At 57.8% G+C, this 23,363-nt stretch overlaps 1 protein-coding gene across 1 annotated transcript in view; it reads left to right on the forward strand.

Annotated features, from left to right (window-relative positions):
* The first annotated feature begins 463 nt into the window (after nt 1-463).
* Nucleotides 464-23,363, forward strand: part of LOC122380530 (T-box transcription factor TBX20-like) — a 47,633-nt gene continuing 24,733 nt past the window's right edge. Inside the window, exons 1-2 of the mRNA XM_043363750.1 lie at nt 464-770; nt 13,626-13,908. Coding sequence (XP_043219685.1) covers nt 635-770; nt 13,626-13,908 — 419 coding nt within the window. The 5' untranslated portion in view covers nt 464-634. The remainder of the gene's footprint in view (nt 771-13,625; nt 13,909-23,363) is intronic.

A 23,363-nucleotide genomic window follows, 5' to 3' on the forward strand; every position in this document is an offset into this window, starting at 1 on the left:
TTAACTACCTGCAAGAATGGAGCAGTTTGCAAAAACAGATAGCTCTGGGCGGGCTCGACTGGAGATAGCGGTCGAGCGAGTAACTCGATCGTCCATTAGGGAAAGGGAGGAGAGAGGTGGGAGCGTGGTGAAGAGAGAAGAGGAGCGAGAGGGCGAGAGAGCGATCTGAATCGGCGGTGGTGGTCCGGCGCTAATGGCTGACGGCCGGCCGGGCGACACGGACTGCATGTTTTCAGACGATTAGTCACGCCTGCTCAGTCGTCGGCCCAGAAATCCTCTGTATATTCAATTGCTATCAGCCGGATCGCCGCCGCCGCCGCCGCCGCTCTCAGCGCTGGGAGCGGCGGCGGCCGGCGGCGTCGCTCGCTCCGCCCCCTCAGCAGACGGCGGGCGGTGATTGGCCGGCGGCGGCGCAGGCCCCGCCCTGCTGCCATGGTGACGGCCGGCTGCCGGGCGAGTTCACACCTCCTCCTAGTAGCGAGCGGCGGCCGGGGGAGGGCGCGTCAGGCGGCGGCGATCGATACGAACCCCAGTCGAGCGGCGGAGCCGGCAGCGCAGCGTCCGTCCGTCGTGCGGCCGACCGGTGACCGAGCGACACGCAGCCACAGACAGACATATAGACAGAGAGGGAGCCATGTCGCCGGCCAGCCTGCCCAGCTCGCCGGAAATGGTGCGACCGCGCGCCACAGACTTTTCGATCGCAGCCATCATGGCCCGCAGCAGCAGCCGGGCCGAGGTCAGGTCGGCCACGCCGCCGCTTCTGTCACCAGGTGAGTGCAGACCCAGAGTGACCCGTTCACCCTGGGGAGGAGATGGGATCAGTGGTCTCCAGCCTCCGTTATCTAGTGTCCTGGTGGAACTGGGCTGTCGGTTAGCTGCTGCAGTTTGGCACGATTGCAGCGAATTGGATGTGAGCTTGAGTGGTCCACAAAGGCTACGTTCCAATTTTGAATATGACGCTTTTCTCCAATATCCATTTCTCTAAATCATGATGGAAGTATAAGTTTTATCGCATCTAACACGAATAAACATATCGACTTATCTTTTGCCGAGCTATCAAACTCCAAAATTAGGCAAAACATTTACTAGATCTATGTGCTACAATACCAGTGCACAAATCATAGGCTGTTAGGTCTCAATAGACCCCAAACCAATGATTTATTCCCATCTCATCCTCGTCATGTCGTCCCGCCCTCCTTTTGTCTTTCCACCGGCCCCTCATTAGGGTCCCTCCCAAAACCCACACCTCGCCAGGTGCCCTGGGGAGCAGCTGGCCGGCCGGGACGCTCCTCCTGTTAGTATTCCTCAGGGACGGGCGCCCCGCGTGGCACATGTCGCGCTCAGCGGCCGGGCCAGATACAAATGTGCCGCACCCCGGGAGGCAGCATCGGTCGCCGTTCGACAGAGTCCCAGCTCCCGACCCCGACCCCGACTTCGGCTGCCGACCGCGGAGACCGAGCCGCGCGCTCTCACGTGTGGGGCTCTTGGAATGTCACTGAGAGCTAACTTGCATACAGATTAGAGGACTGAGTGGGCTGCCAATGCACTCATTTGTAATGTCACCAGCCTTTGGAGCATTTTGAGCATGTCATTACCTCTCGCTTCTTTCATGTTATTTCCGATCTAGCCACAGCATAACGTTAATCGTGGTTGGGAGCTGTCTTGAAGCGATTTTCCCGCAGCCAGGTAGTGTATCTGGGGAGGCCCGCCGCCCGGCCGTATCTCCCGCCCCAATCGTCACCCCAGCAGCCCACCACACCACCCACTGTGCACCACTGCGCCCCAGTCAGCCCCCATGGGCCCCTTCCGCCTCAGAAAATCACCTGGTGGTGGCCCGCCCCCAGAAATTGAAACTCTTCCGGACAATGAGTCGGTCGTTGGTGTCCTCTCTAGATGTGGGTTTCACTGCGAGCTCTTCTGTGCCGCTCTAAGTGGGGACATTGTATGATGGTTCGACAGCCCACTGAGTTGGAAATGTGAGGTGGTTTAGGGGAATTTGGTGATGCTTTGTGTGCTCTGGACTCGGTGAGTTGACATTCCCGGCGAAATGCACGATGATAATGGGAAGTCGTCATGACGTATGGGTTCATTTCCGAATCATTGTTCGGTGTTACCCCTTTAGTGGTCAGCTGGAATGCCTGGCTAGGAGTATGGCCCTATACTGTGGTTACAGACAGTCTTTGTGTGGTTCTAAATGTTCTGTTGACTGCCGATGTTCCCTGAATCGCTTTGCGGGCCGTACCGTATTCTTTAGTTTATAAAATTAAAATATGTAGTTCCGAGTAATTGCAACAGCAATGAACGTGATGGAAACACCGATCCAGCAAGTGTCCATTCCGCTATTCATTATATCTACTAGTTACAGCTAAACCTGTTTATTCATAAAAGCAATATAATAACCCGGAACAAAAATGATAGACGTCTATCATTTTTGTTCCGTGTTATTATACTTGTCTCAACTGGGATACAATATATCATAAAAGCAATATTTAAAATTCGCCTCGCCTTGTTTCCTTTCTGAAATCCTTTATCTTCTACACAGTGTCTCTATGTCCATCTGTGTGAGCAGTGCACGTTCCAAGCAGTTGTCGGGTTGTTCGCTGTAGGTCTGAACAGAAACACTGGTCAGTCTTGTATGGTACACCTCAGAGCGCGCGCTGGTCAATCTGATAGCGCCAAACAGCTGCTTGGGCGGCGTTTCCGGCCCCTCCCGGACGGCAGCCGTGGTGGGCTGCAACATGCCGTGTGGGCTGCAGCAGCTGTGGTGAATGGGCTGTGGCAGCTGGGCTGTGGCAGGGCTGGACTGTGGCGGCTGGGGCTGTGGTGGATGGGATGTGGCGGCTGGGCTGTGGCGACTGGGCTGTGGCGGCTGAGCTGTGGCGACTGGGCTGTGGCGGCTGGGCTGTGGCGGCTGGGGCTGTGGTGGCTGGGCTGTGGCGACTGGGCTGTGGGGGCGGAGCTGTTGCGGCTGGGGCTGTGGTGGATGGGATGTGGCGGCTTGGCTGTGGCGGCTCGGCTGTGGGGGCGGAGCTGTGGGGGCGGTGCTGTTGCGGCTGGGCTGTGACGGCTGGGCTGTGGCGGTGGAGCTGTGGCAGCTGGACTGTGGCGGCTGGGCTGTGGCGGCTGGGATGTGGCGACTGGGCTGTGGCGGCTGGACTGTGGCGGCTGGGCTATGATGACAGCAGCTGTGTAATGAATCTGCTATGGGACGGTTGGGGCCGAAAGCTTTTTGGAGAGCTGCTATGACCAGGCTAGAAGAAGCCTATGTTTTCTTGGTCCTGTATGAACATAACTTCACAGACTGCTGTTGACTTGTGGAAGCTGATACTGTGGCTGCTACGGTTCAACTCCGCCTGTGACACTTGTAACGCCAGTTATGGCTGTGAAGACTGTTGCTGTGAGACAGCTGTTGCATTGATGTAGCAACTGCTGTAGATGTAGCTCAGTTGTGCCATTTCGGCTGTAGCTGCTGTTCGGGCACCTGCTGTCGTAAGTGTTCCTGGTTGATGGCTGCTGTTGCTGCGGCTGTTGCTGCTGCGATTACGGTTGGGGCTGCTGTTGCTTCGGTGACTTCTGCTGCTGAGCTGTCGGTACTGTCAGAGATTTGGAATCGCAGTCGCCGGGATATAACGTCTTCATCATGACGCTTATCTTCATTTCAAGCTTCGATGCTTTTAGTTGAAAAAGTTTGGCACATGGGGTCTCATGTCAACATTGAAATCAAGCAGAAAATAAGAAATATTTCGTTTTATTCCGTCTAAGCTTTTCAGAGATGTACGAACGAATCACGGTTTTGAGTTTTATTGATCCATTACGACAATGACAAATGTCACAACTCTATGGTCGACAGTTGTTGCTGTCGACTTTCAACTCCAGATTCAGCTTGAGCCATTCTTTCTGCGTCATTGGCTACCAATGACAGTGTTTCCACATATCTGGCAACGTTTCCACATGTTTGTAGGCGCCTGTTCCCAGCCAGTCTGTACCAGCGCCATATGGCAACCGAGCTGAGTGGTCAGCCATCCATCTTCAATCGCCCCGAGCTCTCGTTTCTGAATATAACAGACTCTGTAACTCTGTAAGACGTATGAGCGAGCCGCCATTCGTGTTGAGGAACAAATAGGTGAAATGGATGATGTGCGCGAGATGCACTCTTCGGTCCTTTGGTCTCCTGCACAGCGGGATAGAAGAAGGAGAAATAGAAAGAGAAAGAGAAAGAGAAAGAGAAAGAGAAAGAGAAAGAGAAAGAGAAAGAGAAAGAATGAGGAGGGAGAGAGAGAGAGAGAGAGAGAGAGGGAGAGGGAGAGAGGGAGATGAGAAGGAACGAGAGGAAGAAGGTTGAGATGGCTGCATTGACCGGTATTTCCGACCATTGCCCAGTCAAATTTGTACCCCAACCTATCCGTTGACAGTTACCGCGAGTGGACATCGAACTGAATTCATTGCATGATAATTCTCTTTTGTCGTCTTTTTCTGTAAATAATTGTCGAGGGAAAAGGTGCAAGCATGGTTTTAGTTGCTGATATTTTTATTTTTGGCATGCCCCTGGAATTTTGAACAAAACTTATCTACTTTCACAAGTCAATTTGATCTTGGTTTTACTATGGATAACAAATGCTCGCATAAAGAATATTTGTAAATGAACTGTGAGCAACAGGCATCATGTATAAAGTGAAAATAATTAAAAAAAAAAAACACTGACAAAGAACTTGTATTCACTATTTCATAACATCTAACCCTTCTCTTGGTGACTGCTGATGTTCCCCGTACGGGCCCCACGCATTTACAACCACTCTGCGCTGTGGTTCCCCCGTACAACAGTCGGTGAAAGGTCATGACCGAGGTTGTGTCAGCGTTTGACGAGCATACAACTGCTACACGTCATGTTTAACCCCTCTACGGTTATATCTGCAGGTGGTGGTGACAGAACCATTGACTGTCCTGAACTTTACACAGCGCGATCACAATAGCATGGTTCTATTGCTGTCGTTTGTTTTGACGATTGGTCATATGACGTCAAGCCCCAATGGAAAGAGGCTCAAAACAGGAACATCGACTGCCGAATGTGTTTGATGACGTCACTTCCTGTGGCAATGATCATCACAATGCTGTCTAATTCTATATATGGACAGAAATGTCTGGAAGGCTCTCAGTACGCTGAGCCATTCACATATGCTCCCAGCATTTTTGCTTGCATATGCTCCTCAAATAGCAGCATTCTGGCACCAGTGGACCCATTTGGGCGTCAGTGTCCACGGCGCTGTGTGGAGAACGGCTGTGACTTACTGCGGGTGGTCCGTGTGCGCGTCAATGGCTCATGACGGCTGCAGCACGGAGGCACCAGTCCACTGCGTCCGTTTTCGCACTAATTAGAACGTGATGATGCTAACTGCCCGCGCGGCCGGCATTAATTCCATTATCTGTGATCTGTGTGCCGTACATTCTTGTCAAACAAGCTGGTGTACACGCCGTTATCATTTGAAATGAGGGCTCAGTCGGCAATATTGCCGTTATCTATCATTCTGTTCACACTACCATTTCATGCTGAAAACTATGTCTTGTTCTGCTGTGCTGGGCTAACGGCATTCTAGGGCGAGGCAGACCTACTCATGGTGATTGGTTAATTGCCTAAATGGGTAGTTTTTGAATTTATGGAAGAGAAAGCAAATAATTTATCCATATTACACAGAAACTTGGTGAAATTCCACGTACGACCTAAATCAAAAATGTAAATACGGGTTTTATGTAAATATGGTTAATTGCTCCTGCATATTAATAGGACATTTTCAAAGGGTGACTTATCCACCATTGCATACATGTCATAATTACTTATCAACTTTTGCCAGCAACTTCTTATCCATTCTTTATTATTTTCTAATGCATATGGTGCCTCAATAGGTAAAAGCTTCTGTTGTTTCTTTGACAGAAGATTTGTTTTTCGAATATTCCTCTTTTTTACGTGAATAAGCTTTTCTAACGCAACAAATAATACCCCCCCCCCCCAAAAAAAAAATCGATTATGCTCCCTTTCGGTTAAGCTCTGCGAAATCTGAAAAAGAACTTGAGTGGCCGTTTTCATATTTGGAATAATATTTGTTTACTGCAACGAAATAACATAAATGAGTGATTTAATTTCCGGCATCGCCCACTTCTTATTGTGGATCACATTTCAGAAATTTTCTGACCAGTGACAATGCCAATGCTGAAATATGTACTGCTGTTTTTTATGTTTCTATGATGGCCTAAGCCGCCTTAATACACCGGCACAAATATCATTTTAGGCATGTCAAAAAGAAATCCTGTCATTCCGCTGTCGAACGAAACTGTGCAGTGTCCATTTTACACGATTACCCAACTCTCAAAAGCGCACCTCATTGAACCCAAACGAAAGTCATTTAAGTTCTTGAAAGCCTATCCGCATGAGGATTATCTTATCGAGCTTGTTAATTGAACAAGAGTCCTTATTTTGGGAATACAAAAAAAAAAAAGTATCAGAGCGGATGTATCAAAACTCAAAATGAACCTCAACATGAAACAAAGCACCTCGCATAACTTCTTCCACAGCAACATTTTGTGGCTGTTTGGCATCGCATCCCCTTTTTGCTATTGTACTAAACGTGAGCCAGCTCTGAAACTGTCAAAACACCAGTTCCCCAAAGAAAGCTAAGCTGCCTGTAACAATATGTACACTTCCGTTTATAGACAGTCGCAGCATTTGCATACCAGTGTCCGTCCCCCTAGCCTACAGTGGGCGCCCTGTTTGTGCCATTTGTACCACATTACTGGCGCAGCGGGGGCGAATTCCGGCGAGTCTCCGTAACCATGACTACACAACCCCCTCCCGATCACCATTCATGGGACACTCCATTGCGAGTGGCGGAGGCCGTCCTCCATTGAAAACAGCCGCCGCTCTCCCCGTGTTCGGCCGCCGTTCCCGGTCCGTCCACCAGCCGGCCTCGGCGGGCGGCCGCTTCTCCCACTGCGCCCGGCAGCGACATTTTTACACGGCTATCTTGTGTGGGATCGCGGCGCGATTTCGCGGTGATCCGTCCGTCGGGCCGGCCGGGCATGAGAACGTTGGTTTACCACCGCTGTGCGCCGAGGGGGGTCGCGCGCCGGGCTGGCCGCACTGGGTCGGCACTGGGGACGGCAGGAGCGGCGGTATAGGGGCGGGAGCAGCTGGACGCAGGGGCGACAAGAGAAGAGCGGCAGGGACGACAGTGGCGACACAAAGTAGCAGAAATGGATAGCAGAAGCTGACAAGCAGGACCAGCTCTCTGCATCTGGTGTCGCCCTAGTCTGTGACATGAGCATGCTCCTGAACCGCGGGATCGGCCGCCCACTTGAGGAGCGACGGCGGCAGTGGCGGCGGTCACAGGCCCTGGCTGAGCGAGGCTCTGTGCGTGCCCCAGTATCGATCACCTCCTACTGCCACCGCTGACGTGCCGACACTGCACGCCGTGTTCTCTCCAAACAGAGAAACGACAACTTTGTCATGCTGAGCCGGGCGACCAATATTGGTGCGCAAACAGACTGACAGACAGAGCGCCTCACTGCAGATCATGGACTCGGGGTCCTGGTCCCACTACTGGTGACAGGATACCGCATGTTTGGAATATTAAGACTAGCTCCACGTTTTAATCAGCTGATTTAGTCTAAGCTGAATGGTCTAACACCGCTTCACGGGGCTTCTTCAGCGGTTCGTTGTTTTGTCTTTACCCCGTCGAGCCATCAGCAGCGCTCGGCGCCCCAACTTGGGAGCTGATGTGAGATGTCTGTGACTGGCGGAGCCGCGCCCCAACTCGGGAGCTGTAGTCTGTCCGGTGACCAGTGGGGGTCCGGAGCCTCCCGCCCCTCGACGGCCGGTCTGCGGTTAGACCTTTTTGTCCGGCCTGGGAAAGAAGTGGCCCTCCACCTGGGCTCTGTCGGACCTGGAGCCCAGCGCAGCAGCTCTCGGCAGCTGCTGGTGCTGACTGCTGGTGGTGCTGGTGCTGACTGCTGGTGGTGCTGGTGCTGATACCACCGGGGGAGCGATGGCAAAAATGGACACGACTTCAGAGTGTGGTCCGCGGACACTGAAGGACTCGGTCTAGCGGGTCGGCTGATGGTCAAATCGTGATCTGAAGCTGTAATTAAACAGCTTTCTGCACCTGGCAACCCGGATATAGAGCTTCGCCGTTTTACAGTGGCTGGTTGCGCTATGAATGGACGCAGGAACCGGCCTGGTTCTCCGTTCCACAACTTGTTTTCATAATACGGAACATATTCTTGTTCCCTCGCCGTTCTGCGAGTTGTGTTTGACGCAGGCAACAACAGGCGTGACATCCATTTGACGTCTGTAAGCGCGCGGCCGTGGTAAAGTCACGTCGTTCCCTCTATGGTATAGCGCTGACAGTGTGTTTCAACACTGACAGCCACACTTTGCGGTGTCAGCGCGACATTTTGATCGGCCCTTGTTTTGATCGGTCGCCGCCGCCACTAAACGGATCGACAGTGCCACAATCAAACTGTTCTCATTTCGACATCGGAGCGACAAAAACAGCGCACGGCGCGACGCGCGGCGATCGATGCGCACCGCGCCACGTTCGCCGTCGGACGTGCCGCCGCGCCAGGATGGCCGCTGACCGCCGGCCGTCCGGCGCGGCGCAAAAGTCGCGTCGCGCCACAGACGCCGCCACCGCAGCTTTTTGTGCGGACAGGAATGTGGCGCACGTGAAGCGCCACAATGGTGTCCGCACGGGACGCGTGCGGCGTCCGCGGCGTGTCTCGCAATGTGGCGCACGACAGACGGCGTCTGGCGCACCGCCCATCCGTCCGTCGGCGCTGCTGCCAGTCAAGTCGGCTCCCTCAGTTCTCTTTCTGGGTGGCGGAGCGGCGCCGGCGGCGACCACTCATGATTCCTAACAGGCTGCTAACCTGCACCTGGCGCCCGTTCGGAGAGCCGGCCGCTCTGGGGCCGAGGTGATGGCTCGCGGAATTTGCCGCATTCCGGCGGTGGGTGAGTGTGGGGCGCACGGCCGGCCTCCCCCCCCCCCCCCCCCGGGGCTCGTCAGGTGCCCGCACCGGCCGTTCCCACAGGGGAACAGCCGATCGCCGCCATTTTGGCCTCTTACCCGGCCGCAGTGAGATGCAAACTGGTGTTGATGGTGGGGCGTTTAGCTCATCTGTTGGCCGCAGAGCCGTCCCGTTAATTTTGTTCCTCATTTTTCACCTGCTCCGTGCCCACCGGTTAGCGTGAAAAGGTGTTACTCACCCGGCCCCACGCCGTGCTCGGTCCTCATTTCATCCCAGCGAGGTCTGCTATTTTCACACGTTGAGTTCAATACTGGCTGTCTTATGAGATTTAACTATTTTTCATTTCCTCTAGCCTGTCAATTTTTGCGTAAAGCTTGCCTGATTTTAGACTGTCTCTACTCTATTTCCCAACCTCCCCAATCCCCATCCATTCCTCTTCTCCCTGTGACTGTGTGACCGTCTGCTGGCGAGCCCGGTGACCTGACCTGACCCGCGCGCGGTGGTCGCCGGCGCGGCTGATAGCCTGTTTGTCGGTAATCACGGCACAGCCGCGGCCTCTCGGCCGCCCTGTGTGGCTCACCGGTCGCTCGGCGCCGTGCCCGACACGGCCCAGTCATTTTTCACCCGCGGCTGGCCGGCTCATCTCAGGCTCGCTAATGTCGGACGGCGCCTTTGATGTGCCGCGCCGAGGTTTTGCGATGATAAGCCATGATTTCATTTACACATTACATCAATTAATAAGAGTCGGTCATGTTTCAGAAATTAGATACGACACACTGGCAAAAAGGCGTTGCGCGAGAGAATGCGCCCGCGCGGTGGGTAATTGATACAAAGGTGGCCCCCGGCGGTGCCGCGGGGACACGCGAGAGGCGTGTTGCACCGCGCTGCACGAAACTCGAGCGGGGGTGTAGCGGCTGGGCAAGCTCCAACGGGGGCGTCAGCGGTGTCCGGTGAGCTGTTCTTTCCCCGCTCTGTGGTGAGCCGACCCCGTGAGCTGGCCCCTTCCGATCACAGAATCAATTTACGGACCCAGTGCTCGGTGGGACATCTCGTCTTTCCCTACTCTTAGATTTATCCAGTAGCGCTGACTCGTCTCAATGATTCATTCTCACCAACTGAGTCTTTGTGTCGAAGGCTTCATCAGTGTCACACCCAGCCAAACTCGCGCCCCCGACACCGGAGCTGACACCCAACCGGTATAGATCGCTCGACCTTACTGTGTTTGTCGACTCAATTGAAATGGGGCCGATCACGGATGGGAAAACAGGATCAGCCCTGCCATCGATACGACCACCAGTGAGCTGTTACTCGCGGCAAGTCTGAAACGCGGCACGTTAGATTGATTTCCAGGCAGCTAAGTGATCTCATTGCAAGCTCGGAAACTGATATGGTTGTTCTTTTCACTGGCGACAAACACCCTTTTTCAGCTTCGCTTACGACAAGCTGCACGTTTTATACGACCTAGGTTTTTTCCAGTATTTTTTTGTGTCTAGTTGGGTTGTAACTCGGAAAAAAATTGTAATTTTTTGTTAGCTTGATTCTATTTGACACGTACGCTGAGATTTGATCACGATTTTATTTTTTAAACCAGTACGGACCAATTTTTTTTTTTATAAATTTAGTCCGAACCTTTTTGATGGGAAGGATTCACAAGGACAGAGCCATCGCTAAGCGAAGCTTGTTGCGATGACCCTGCCCTCTACCCTCCGATCGCGCAATTCCGATTCTATGGCAGAATTTAGAGTCCAAAGTTTAACGTGCGCACAAAGCCGCGCACGGCCGGTCCCCTCGCTGACTTCGCCTGGCTACGGCCTGCCACCAACCGCAACCATACCTGTCAGGAGGCCCATAAATGTCGAGCGCCCGTCGCGCTTCGAACCCGGACTGTCATAACCGGGAACGCGTGCTCTCACCACGCGGAGCCCAGCGCTCTAACCAACTGAGCTACGAGACCAATCACTGGACGCGTTCGTTAATTATGTCAGTCACGTCAGCAGCGTGGTCTGATGGCTCCGTGAGTGTCGAACAGCGCGAGGAGGTGAGAGCCACGTCAGTTGGCTGCGGTCTGATCGCTCTTACTGCGGACTGGATGATAAAGGTCAGAAAATTGTGGGACCCGACCCTTCTCGCCATTTTTTACCGAGTTGACATACTCTGCACGCTAGTTTTAACAGCATGTCCGGGAAATTCATTAGAAACGTTCATTGAATATTAACGTGAACTTAACTGATGATAATTGGTTGTCATGAGGTTCCGTGAATAACTGAATAGTTACAGCCTTGTAGCGGGAACATAAAGCTGTTACATGATTTGGTCGGCTCTTTTGATACAGCGAACTACATACGAAAACCTAGCCATATTTGTGCGTCCCAGTTTAGAAGACGACCGTTTTAGTGTACATATAGTTTCACTTTCAACTACGCGTCATATAAGTACTGCGTAGTGCGTAGGTACGGCACTGGATAACATGCTCTGTTCCAGCGTGACCAGCGCTGGGTCACATTTTGCGACGTCCGGTCACCGCTCGGGTCAGCGGGTCAGCGACTGGGCGCCGCTGAGAGCCGCCGCCTGCCTTTGATGTGCCGCCCGGCGCGGCGGTGTCCGGTCTCTGAGCAACATCCCGCGGTCTCGCAGGAATGCTGACCGCAGGGGCGGCTGCAGAAACGTCATCACCGGCCCCATCACCGTCATCACCATCAAAATCACCATCACTGGCGGCGGCATTAGGCATTAGCAGCAGCAGCGGCAGCGGTGGTCTGGCCGCCGCCCTCCCTCCGCCTGCCCTCGGGGCAGGGCGGTGCCCTTTGAGCAGCATCACCAGAGCTGGGCTGTCTCTGCCAGCGGCGCGGGGTCACGGCGGGATCTGACCCCAACTCCGGGTCACGTGACTCTCCGGGTGACGAAAGGCACCACTAAATCTTGCATTAAATTCAATTACGGCTCAAATTAGGATGAAGTGTGGGATCCAGAAAATTCATGTCCATGTTTAATTGGCTGTAAAACTGCATGTCGCTGTTGTTCATTGGTTAGGACTATTTTTCTTCTATTCAGGGCGTAAAAATAAGATGCTATTTGGAACAACGCTGTCGGTCTAAACAATGCGTACAAATAAGCTACACAACATGCAAGGTGGTATATAATAACCCAACCATTTTGCATGTAATTAGTTATGTAAAATAGCTGTTTGTGCTTCACAGTGGTAATCATCACCAAGCACTTGTGAAGTATTTTTTTTTGTGCACTTATAGAAAATACCTCTTGGGAAAGCTCCGTCGCCATTTCTGTCTCATGACGTGCTCTATTTTCCGTCCCTCTTCCTTCCTCCCCACTCTCGCCGATGTCGTCTGACAAACAGGTGCAGTGCAGGTCTGATCAAGGCCGTATAAGGTCTGATCTGATCCGCTTTTGTGTGCCGGACATCAGCCAGCGGCCGTTCGGTGTCCGTAATGGCAGTGGACCTCACTGACCGGCGATCGGAAGGGGATCAGCCGATCAGCCGCCTCACACTGCTCTCCGAGCTTACCTCACAGCGGGCAACTCACCTTCTCACCTCTCACCTCCCCCTCCCCACTCCCGTCGTCCATGGGGCCAGTTCCGGCCGACCCGGCCCCGCGGTCAGCCCGGCCGACGCCCTCGCACGTGCCCCAATATCGGGCTTTTTATCGCGCTCGCCTCACCGCGATCGGCGCATTTCTTCGTCAGCTCGCACAATGAAAACGTCAAAATATTTTTTACCGTCATCCACGTGCGCATTGAGAGAGCGGCACCGGCGTCCGGCGGCCCTCAGAAGAAAGCACGTGCCGACGGGGGCGGCCCGCGCAGGGCGGGACCCGCTCCTGATTTCGGCCAAATGGCCCCAGATTAGCGCGGAGCGCCGCAGAAGGCGAGCGGGCTTACCGCTGGCTGGTCGGGTGGGGAGGCACGTGTTTTGTACCGGGGATCGAGGGATAGTGATGGGGACCGTGTGGTGCGAATTATGAATGCGGGGCTGTGGTAGATACTAGATGTAGGGCAGGTCAGAAAAAAAATACTGCCTCTGAGGCAGATGACATTCTGGACAGTGGACAAGGATATAGCTCTCTGGGTGCCAGAAGATCTGGAAAATCTGTCAGAGTTCTAATGCCGGCTGGAAATCCCCAGATAGCTACAGCGTCGACATTCAAAAATGGATGTGTTAGAAGCCAGTGAAGGGTAAGATGACCAGGGCCCGACATGTAAATTCAGATGCAGCAGCTAACAAAGGACATTAGGATTTGGCTAAAACGGATTGTCATGAATTGTTGTAATATAATGCTGAGCTTGAATGACATCTGCATGAGCTTTGCTCTGTCGTCAAGCTAAGAAGTCATCTAGATGTGGAAAAATGAATGGGAGATTTGGTAGATTGTGCTTTGTCATCACGAATTTTATGTTCCCTACATCTGCCACAGAAGCTAGAATGACGTCATTATTTAAAATGCAGCATATCACACTTCCCATTATTGATGACAAGAGCTTCAAAAAACATTCATCCGTTCGCCTATCTCGAAGTCTTTATTTTCCCTCCGCACCTTCCTGCTCTTTGAAGCCGCTTGTCGCACCTCCCTGACCAGCTTCCCCTCCGTTTTCAGTGAAGGCGATGGAGGCGGTGCGCGTCTCGGAAGGTGAGGAGGAAGAGCGTGAGATCGACGTCGAGGAGCTGCCCGAGGCGGCCGCCATGGACGACTCGGCGTCCCGCGGCTCGACGCCCTGCTCAGAGCCGTCCGACAGCCCGCAGAAGCCGGCCAAGAAGGGTGTCCGCGAGACCAGCAACTGCGAGGAGCTGAGGGACGTCCACTGCCAGCTGGAGGCCAAGGAGCTCTGGGACAAGTTCTTCGAGCTCGGCACGGAGATGATTATTACCAAGACTGGGCGGTGAGTACCCGTGATCTGGTGGTGGTGCCCTGAGTGATGGGTGGGATGAGAGTTTGGTTAACGTAAAATGCAGGGTGATGATTGCCGGGGAATGGGAGTGAAGTTTTGTCATCATCCACTTATCGACAGCAACAGATATGTACACCCGCTGCGATACACACTCGATTGCACATTTCCCACACGCTTGCGCCCCTTACTGTTCATTAATCACCCCTGGTCCATCTCATCACCAGCTTGTTACAACTCTCCCGCATCCACTCCCCACTCGTCGGTCCGCTCCGTCCCCCGTCAAACGCGGCGTGTCGCTTCCAGTTGGCCGGCGCCGTGCAGATGAAATCAGGTACCATTGACTGGCCGTCACAGCTGTATTGTGTGCCGGCAACTGCCGCGCGGACGGCACGCGCCTGACACAATGACGCGACTGACTGCTGGGAGGTCGGGCGGACCCGGGGGTGATCCACTCCCCAGTCGTACTCTCCCGGGGATGGTGGGGATCGCTCCCCTCCCCCGGGACACGCCAGGGTATCGGGTGTGGGCGGAAACAGTGGCGAGTCAAAGTCGGCGGCGCTGGGAAAATGTTTTGCTGGTGTTTCAATGGATAAGAACTGGCGTTTGATCCGTATTTGTGGATTTAAAAAAATCGACGACTCGTATTGGCGCAGTCTTTTCTGGCTGACATTGCTATTCTTCGTCAACTGAGCATTACATGTTTATTTTTAAACGTTCCTAAACCTACTTTAAGCATCCCTCCCCAGTTCTGTTTCTGTCTTGTGTAGGTTTGCCTTTTCCCAGCGTTCTCTCCTTCATCCCGCTGTACGGTGGTACGGCTTCGTCCTTTTCACACCGCTTCTCTGTCCCTCGGCTCCTGTCATCCCTCCCCACTCACAGCAGTTACTCTGATTCGCACGCCGCTCAGTTGGTCCCTCGGCCGGTGTCGGTGTCAGCGGGGCGGCTCACGCCACCCGCACCGGCTGCCTGGGGGCATTATACGCGGCCATCGCTCCCCCATTAGATGACAATCGCCCCGGACAATCGGAACATTGCGAATAATCGACTGGGGTGCCGCCGCCGACGCGGTGCTGGCAGGTGTCGCGTCGGTTGCGACGTTCCGGAACGCTGGCCGCTTTGTGGGCCGTCGGCGCCGTAACGAGAGCGACGGCACCGACAGATGGCTCGGGATTGGACTGGGACGGGGCGACGACGGCGACGGGAGGCGGTGGCAATCGGTGGCGAGTGGGGCTGTGGAGTGTTGGGTGCGGACTGTGGAGTTCGGATAAAGTCTAGAGGGGACGGAGGAGCTGGTACGACGTCTATGAGACAGTCATGACTAAGCCAGATTTCAATCAGTGATGCATCGCTCTTGGTACATCTGTCTGTCCACCCGTTCACCGTTCGTCCGTCCTCCAGTCAGTCAGTCAGTCAGTCAGTCACTCAGTCAGTCCGTCAGTCCGTCAGTCAGTTGGCGTCGAGTCTGGCGGTTGCCGCCCGCTGCAGTCACACTCGCTGCAGGGACATCCAGGTCCGGTCTGGCCCGGCCGGTCCCGCAGAGCCGCCCTGTGAGATCTCGTTAGTACGGTCCGCTGCGTTTGTTTGTTCTGCGGTGTGTAACGTAATCTAACGTTCACGTGTTTCAACGAAGCTCACGTCATTCATTTTTATTGCAGCAAAAATCGTTAACTCTAGATCCGTGTCAAAGCTACCGAAAATACATGCATGGAAGGTGAAGTGGCAAAAAATCAAACATTCTACATAGCTATATCTACATAATTTATCTCACAAGTGCAGTTCTCTCGGCACTATACTGCAATGCTCACAAACCGACCTTCTCCCTGCGCACTCCGCTTCCCCGCCGGGTGGTGCCGGGTTGTCTGGCGCGGCGGCGCAGCCGTGGGGTCCAGGTGTGGCCCGCTCAGCCGCCGGCTGTCATTCAGGCATCGTGTTCCGCGCCGTCGGATGCCGGCGGGCCGCGCGTGCAGCCGCCGCGCGTGCATCGTCCACCTGACCGGCTCCGTCCAGCCGTCTGGCAGAGCGCCGGAAACGCGCCACCCGCGCCGCCACCGCCGCCGCCGCGGCCGGCGCGCTCAATTCTCCGCACGGAGCAGGCAAGGTCTCTGTTTCGGCGTCGCGCCGGCTCCGTTTCGGTGGCGTTAGAGTGAGCGGCACGGCCTACAATGTTGGGCTCGGCTGCGGCTAGCCGGGTGGTCCCGTCGGCCTCCCAGCGCTGCTGCCGCCACCGCTCTCTCTCCGATGATCGATCCCAGCTAACCCGGCCGCCGCGGCCACACTCTCAAACAGTTTACGGTGGCGCATTAGAGGCCTCTCGCGGACAGAAGGCCAGACATCAGCCGGCTGCAGTGGCGGGGGCGGGGGCGGGGGCGGCCGCGGGTGGCAACTAGCTCGAACGGTGTCTGGAAGTAGCTCGGTCGACCTGTAAGACGGCGCGGCGCCGGCGCTGCCCGCCCGCCGGCCGACGCACATCCGTCAAACGGGCCGACGCGAGGCGGGTCTCGCGGAAACGGTGGCGGTGGAGGGGAGGATTGGGGTCTGGAGTAGAGCAGACCGGGCAGAGCGGAGCCGGTGAGGGCTCGAAGACCGGCGGGCCCACACTTGTTTTCAGCGCGGGTGGCGCGCGCCGTGAGGACGCCCCTCTCATCAGGGCCGTTCGCGCGACACCGATCCTGACGAGGAATGCCCCGGGGGCGCCCTAATTGCCGGCGTCTCGCGCGGTCTGTGACGGCGTCCGGGCGGCGGCGGCGGCGGGGGCGGGGGCGGGTGGCGACCGGTCCATACCTGTCAGCGCGCCCGGCGGCACCCGGGTGGTCCTCAGCGCCGGCGGCACGCTGTTTACAATCGGCCTACAAATTGGTAAATTGATACTTGCGGCACGGAGACGGTGCCGAATTAATGAGCACCGAGTGGGCGGTGGGGAGACCGAGTCGCCACCAGCGCCGGCGGCGTGCATACAACTGTAGCGCGGCGAGCTGTGTGTCCAGCGGTCTGCTATCGGCCGTGTCACCGCCCGTCGCTCCGATCGACCCCCCGCGGCGCCCTCCCCTCCCCCTGTGGTGGTGGGGGCGCCGGAAGGCATCATGGGTGACGTGTTGGACGGCACCGACGCCGCCCCGGTGGTCCTGCAAGCTGCAGACGGGGAGCTGTGACCGGACACGGTACAGGTCGCCCCTGTCCGCTACCCTGTCCCTCCCTCCCTCTCTCCCTCTCTCCCTCTGCCCGACTCAGATCCGGATCGGTGGTTGTGCATGTGCAATGAACGACTCCCTGTTTCATAAGGCTCGATCGACAAACACTCGGCAGAAACTGCTTTGATATCGAATACTGACCTGGCCAAGTGCAAATAAAGAAAATCAATGAAGTTATTCATACGCATAGATGTTCTTCTTCAAGATAATCTTATCCTCAAGTGTTACGATGATTTGTTTTGTATTTCAAGACGGTAGTTTCATCGATTCATTTTCATGAGCCGTCCCCGGCCGGCCGGTGACACTGTACCATGGGCCGCTCTGCAGGTGGCCGGTGGCTGTCCCTCGCCCCACCTGCAGATGCACCCGTAACCCGCTCTCTCGGCACAGCGCGGCCAACAATCATATTTCAGCACGGCGTCTGTCGGGGTGCGCCCTGCTCGGACCGACACGGACCTCTGTCAGTCGGACCGAGTCATGGTCAGCCTGTCACCCATGGGCCCGCCGCCGCCCGAACGGCCGGAACCTGCCGCGGCCGCACCAGCGACGCCGGTGGTCCGCCCCGAGCCGTCGCGTGCACGCCCCACCTCTCCTCGCCCCGGACTCGCTCGGCTCGCCCGGGACTCGCCCGGCTCGCCTCTCCCGGCCTCGCTCTGCGGGCGGCTGCCGGTCGCCGGTCGCCACTCGCCGGGACGCTGTGTTGCTGGCTCAGGGGACGCCTCGGCGTCCGCCGTGACCCCAGCACGAGACATGAGACACGGGCCACGAGTGACGAGACACTGCCCACGAGGCAGCGCGAGTGACGGCGCGGCGCCGGCGGCCCGACAGCGCCTCACGGGGGGCGCCGCGAGCCGCTACTTTACGAAGCTGTTGTGCCGACACGGTGCAGGCGATTCGCGCACCCCAGCTGCGCGTCCAGTGTCGCCCATTAGTTTGTGAGACCGTTACTGTCTCCGGTAGGGGTTTAGGGAAATAGATATAACGCACCACTCAGCCGCGAGCGGCGTGACATGCTGGAGAACACGAGGAGTTCTCGGCACGGTGCCGTGGGGTTCTCCCAGCGTCTCAGGTCGAGTGATCTCCTGAGCCAACAGGAACTACCCACACCGGTAGGTTAGAGGGAATACGATCGCCCTTACAGTTGAGACACCGCCTCGGCTACCGTAGTCGGCCGAGAGATGACCCGACATCAGAGCCAGCCGCCGCCGCGCCGGTGCTGCCGGCGCACTCTGACGGCCCGGAGGGAGGGGTGACGGACGGGGGAGGGGAGGGGCGGCCCCAGTACCCGTATCGATATCATTGCTCGTCTGAGGACGTCCGTCACGGGGCCTGGCAGTCGTCGGCCGGCCGGCGGCGCCGTGTGCTTATTTATGGGCGGCCGGGCTGCGTCCGATCAGGAGGACCGACCGCCGCAGTCGGCGCCGCGCGCGTCACAGCAGCTCGCCGCCGCACTCCGAGGTGTTGAGAGGTGGCTGGGGCGTCCCTACCGACCCCCATCGGACCGCGGCCGCCCCCGCCCCCTCCCCGCCACCGGCCGCCCGCCGCTTTACTGCCCGGCCCACCGCCGTATCGCCAAATCACAGCCGAGTAAATTAGCACGACGGCTCGACTTGGAATGCAGCCGTCCGGGGACAATACCTGTGTCCACAGGTCGGTTCGCTGGTAAGGTGGGCACCGCGTGGTCCCGGCCGACGCCAATTTGTCACAGGGCCGGGTCGACCCTAAAACGTTTACCGCCCAGTGATTGGGACCCGCGGAGGAGGGGGAGGGAGGGGACGACGTGGTGTATCGACTAACAAGGTGACGAGCCGTCAACGCCGGCCGACCGGCCGCGATTGACGGCCCCTGGGAACGGACGGACGGACGGAGAGCTCACCTGGCCACCCGTCGTCCCGTGTCCTGTCGTCCGGGGACAGCCCGTCGAGCGAAACACCGATACAACGCCAACGCTGGCGGCCGGCGGTGACAGCGGAGGACACGAGAAACAGCGCGGCGAAATATCGGCCCGTCGGCCCCCAATGCGCCGATCGAGGACGCTGCGCCGGTACAGCTTTGTTTACGCTGCGCCGGACAGTGTTGGCCCACCTCCTGCCTCGAAAATAGCGTCGTTAAACGGCGGGATGCGCCATGTTCGCCGCTGCGCCACTCTGCGCACGGCCGCGCCGTCAGCTGTCTGAGTGGACGTCTGTCTCTGTGGCACAATGCTGGCGCGGTTCGGGCGAGCTGGGCGCACAGATGTTGACTGCGTTTGGCCGCGGGCTCGACGAGCGGCGTCGGCTAGTCTGCGCTGCCAGTCGTGCAAATGAGGGTCTGACACGGACCGCCGGGGGGCGGGGGCTGTCGGACTGGGGAGGGGGACCGACGCGGGGAGGGCTGGGAAGGCGGACAGCGGCCCGCCCCCGCGCTCCCCGGTGACAGGCCTCTCCCGGTGACAGCAGGGAGCAGTCAGCTCATTGACAGGCTGTGTATGAGAGCTGGGCACGTCCGGCACAGAAGGCACCGATCCAGAACAGAGACAGGCCGGCGCGGCGCGCACAGAGCGGCGCAGCGGGCTGGCCGCCGACAGCCGACGCGTCGCCCCCAGTTAATTGTGCGCCGTCAATGGAGCGATGTTGTCGGAGCGCGCCCAGATGGGCTGACCGTCCGGCGGCTCCCCCGCTGTGCAGTAACTGGCCCGGAGTCGCTGAAAAATGTCACACGCCGTCCGACAGGCCGCCCGCCGCGCGCCGGAGAGTCGGACTGCGCGGACGGCCGGCCGCACCTGCCGCCGCTGCAGACGAGCCTCCCGCCTGTGTGCGCCGGCCCGTCTGCTGCCGCCGTGTATGTTTGTATGAGAGCGGCGACTGTTTGTGTGCGTGTGTGCAGCAGCGTTGCTGTATGCGTCACTACGCGTCACTCGCTCCACTGCATCCGCGCACTGACGGCTTCTTACAGAAGGCGCAATTACGGCTCGGCGCGGCGTCGGCTGCACCCGTTGGTGACGACATTCATCAGACTCGGCTCTGCCGGTGTCGTCCGTATCGGACCATCGTCACCCCCCGCGCGGGCCGTTTTCACAACATTGGCTCGAGCGCGGCGCCGCCGCCGCCGCCGCTCATTAGGGAGCATTGTGGCGGCCCGCGACGCGGTCATGCCACGTTCAGCCGGTTAGCTCCGATAAATTGAACTGAGAGTGAATCTGGGCGCGTGGAGAGCCGGTGAGCGCAGTGAGAGCCGCCGAGTGAGCGCGGCATAGTGGGATGATGAGCTGGGGGCCGCGGCTGGTGATAAATCGGGGCCGCTAAGCAGGCTACCGGAAAAGGCACGACCGCTCCTCGGCAGCATATCAACTCGGCGCGCCGGCAGGCTTGTTGTCGCCTCTCTCGGCGAGAGATGCCAGTGCAGTGGCACGTTAAAGCTGCCGGCTCCAGCACCTTCCTCAAGGCTGCAACGTGGCGCGACGCGACGAGGCACGGCGCGGCGTGGCAATCGACGCGCGCAGGGCGCAGATGAGCTCTCGAGTTTCGTCTCTGTGGGGTGGCGCGCGCTGGATAGGTGTCGCACGTCGGCCGGCAGCTCTACCGCGAGTATTTGTTTGATTTTCGAGCGGCGCCTCGTGACTGCAGACTCTGCGGTCTGAGGGCCGGCCCCTGGCGCTATCGCAGTTCAAAGTGACCGCCCGCGCCGCTGACGATGGCCCGGCCGCCGTCGCCGCCGCTGCAGACGACGGTATGCAGTGATGGTTGAGAAGTGACCTCTCCTCCGTCGCCGACATGTCACAGCGGCCGCCGGCCAGCCGGGTGACGAGGATGACCTAATTGGCCGCGGGCACCTCGAAGGCGAACTTGGTAACCGCGCGCGCGTGGATGGCCGACGGACCTCGCCGCTGAATCCCGCCCGGTGTAGCGTTGTGCGCTCGCGTGTCTGCTGCTGTGCGCGGCTGCTGCTGCCGAGGTGGCCTCAGGCTTCGTGGTCCGACCTGCGCATTATCACGTCGTGAAATGCTCAGTCCGATCATTGCGGACGGTAATTGCTGGCCGAGGCGGGCCGCCGCTGGGTGGCAGGCCGCCCCGTCCCCGCCGCCGCCGCCGCGCCGGTCGGTGGACGCCATCCGTCCCCTCCCGGGCGTTGCACGCGGCCGCCCAGCTCGGCAAAATAATCATTATATTCAAATTCGTCGCTATCCATCAACGGGACGGCGCCGGCAGCGCCGCACGGTGGCCCCGGGGCGAAACTGGAGCGGGGCGAAACAGGCGCGAGCAGGCGATATCGGCGCAGCGGGCGCGCCGCCTCGGCCGCTGATGGAGCGAGTCGAACCAGAAATGATAGTTCGGTCGGCGCGTTGGGCCCGTATTAGCCGCTGTGTTAATCTGTGATAATAACGGCCGCGCGCTAATCTCTTGTAATGACGGGTTCGCGATCGGGCCGTGTCGGTGCTGAGACGGCGCGCCGGCGACCGCCCAGAAGGCGGTCATCCATCTCGAACCTCCGCCCGGAGCCGCCCGGAGTCGCCCGGAGCCGCCCGGAGACCGCCCCGGGCCCACCGCGTCACGCTGTGACCGGCCGCCCCGTCACGTCACCTCCGTTACATCACGTCACGTCACGGCAAGGCACCGGCTGCCGTTATGCTAATGTTGCTTCCGTCGGTGGCTTCGGGCGGTGGTGGGTCGGTCGGTGGGCGCAGTCCAAACACCTGTCGACGAGACTGGACGGATGGTCGGTCAGCGTGGGAGGGGCCCAGATGACACCGCCTCTGCCCACCGTCTGCCGTTCCACCGCCCACCGCGCCGCCACTGGTCTTACCACCACTGTTCCGCTGTTCTACCGTTATACTCGTATACCTACCCAACGTCCACCGCTTCGAAGTTCACCGTCTACTGTCTACTGCCCATCGCCCTCTACGGCCATCACTTGGTGCCATTGGAAGAAACAGACCGTCTTCCTGTTGCCGTTGGTCTTTTGGCCCTTGTCTCTCTGTTCTGTAGCCACCCGCAGTGCGTGTTTATTCTCTGACACCGTTCCCGGCACGCTCCCCACCCCGGGCTCATGTTCCTCCTGTCCTGAGCGGCGCTCTCTGGGCCGATCCTCCACTCGGGAGAGCCGGCCGTGGCGTGTTCCTCCGCCTCCCGAGTGATCGCTCTTTGTCCGCGGCCGCCGGGGAGGAGCCCGCCGCCGAGAAGCTGGTCGGCCGGCGCTAAATAACGCCCGCTGTCGAATAAATTAGCCAAAATAGTGATCAACAAGTCATTAGGGGCACCGCAGCGCGGCCGGCGGCAGGATTTACACGGCTCCGCGCCGTCTCGCCCGGCGCGCGGGCCGCACGCGCGTGCCGCGCCGCCGGCTGTGCGTTCACGCATGGGGCGTCGGAGCCGACGGCCCCGCCCCGTCCGCCGCGGGGGTCGTCGACGCCGACGGTGACGTCGCCGCGTCTGCGCCGGCGCCGACCGTCAATGGCGGCGCGCGACGGCGTCTCAGCCCGCCGGCCGCGCACAATTATGGTGGGCGCGCTGTCGTGATAGGAATTATTTGGCGTTTAATTGTGTCGGTGTAAAATATGGACCAATACGTGCGGCCGGTGTTCCGGGCTGCCGCCGCCGCCCGCCAGGTTTTTGCTGACGGCTGCTGTCACGCAAGCCGCCGGCGTTTGCGGCACTTGTGGCTTGATGCGGACCGCGTTTGCCGCATGGACCGCGGCAAAATTGGCTGGTAATTAGAGATGGTATTAGGTGTAGGCTGGTGGGTGGGGAGCGGAATCAAGTGGTATCTGTCCAATGGGATTTATTTCAACTGTTTTGTAACGGATGGGAGGCACGTAGCTGTAAAAAGTAAGCGTGCATTACCTCCCTTGAAGCAGCAAGTGGCGTTAGAACTGCAGGCCGTGTTGAGGTAGCGCGCCGCGCGGGTTATAATTACAACTTCCGCAGTACGTGTATAAGTGACAGCTGTCCCATTCCTGCCATGGTAGGCATAGCACAGCGCCATAGCTGTCGCGGTGGGCGGTGACGAAGCCGGCACTGGTGCGGACAACGCACGCCAGGGCCGAGTAACAAGCCGTGATAAATTCACCTGAAATATGCTTCTGATAGCAATGAGCGAACGATGACGATCTCACCATAAATCGCCGGAATAATAGCGCACCGGCGGCCCTAAATTATGACTGTTCGTGCTCACCTGAGCGGCGCCGACGAAAATTGTTTCAGATTATGGTCGGCGTATATCATAAACAGCGTCGAGTGCCCATATGTTGGCGGTCTCACATCATTATTGCTGGCAGAAACA

This window comes from Amphibalanus amphitrite, unplaced genomic scaffold, assembly GCF_019059575.1.
Source record: "Amphibalanus amphitrite isolate SeventyFive unplaced genomic scaffold, NRLGWU_Aamphi_draft 000100F_arrow, whole genome shotgun sequence".
Classification (NCBI taxonomy): Eukaryota; Metazoa; Arthropoda; class Thecostraca; order Balanomorpha; family Balanidae; genus Amphibalanus; species Amphibalanus amphitrite.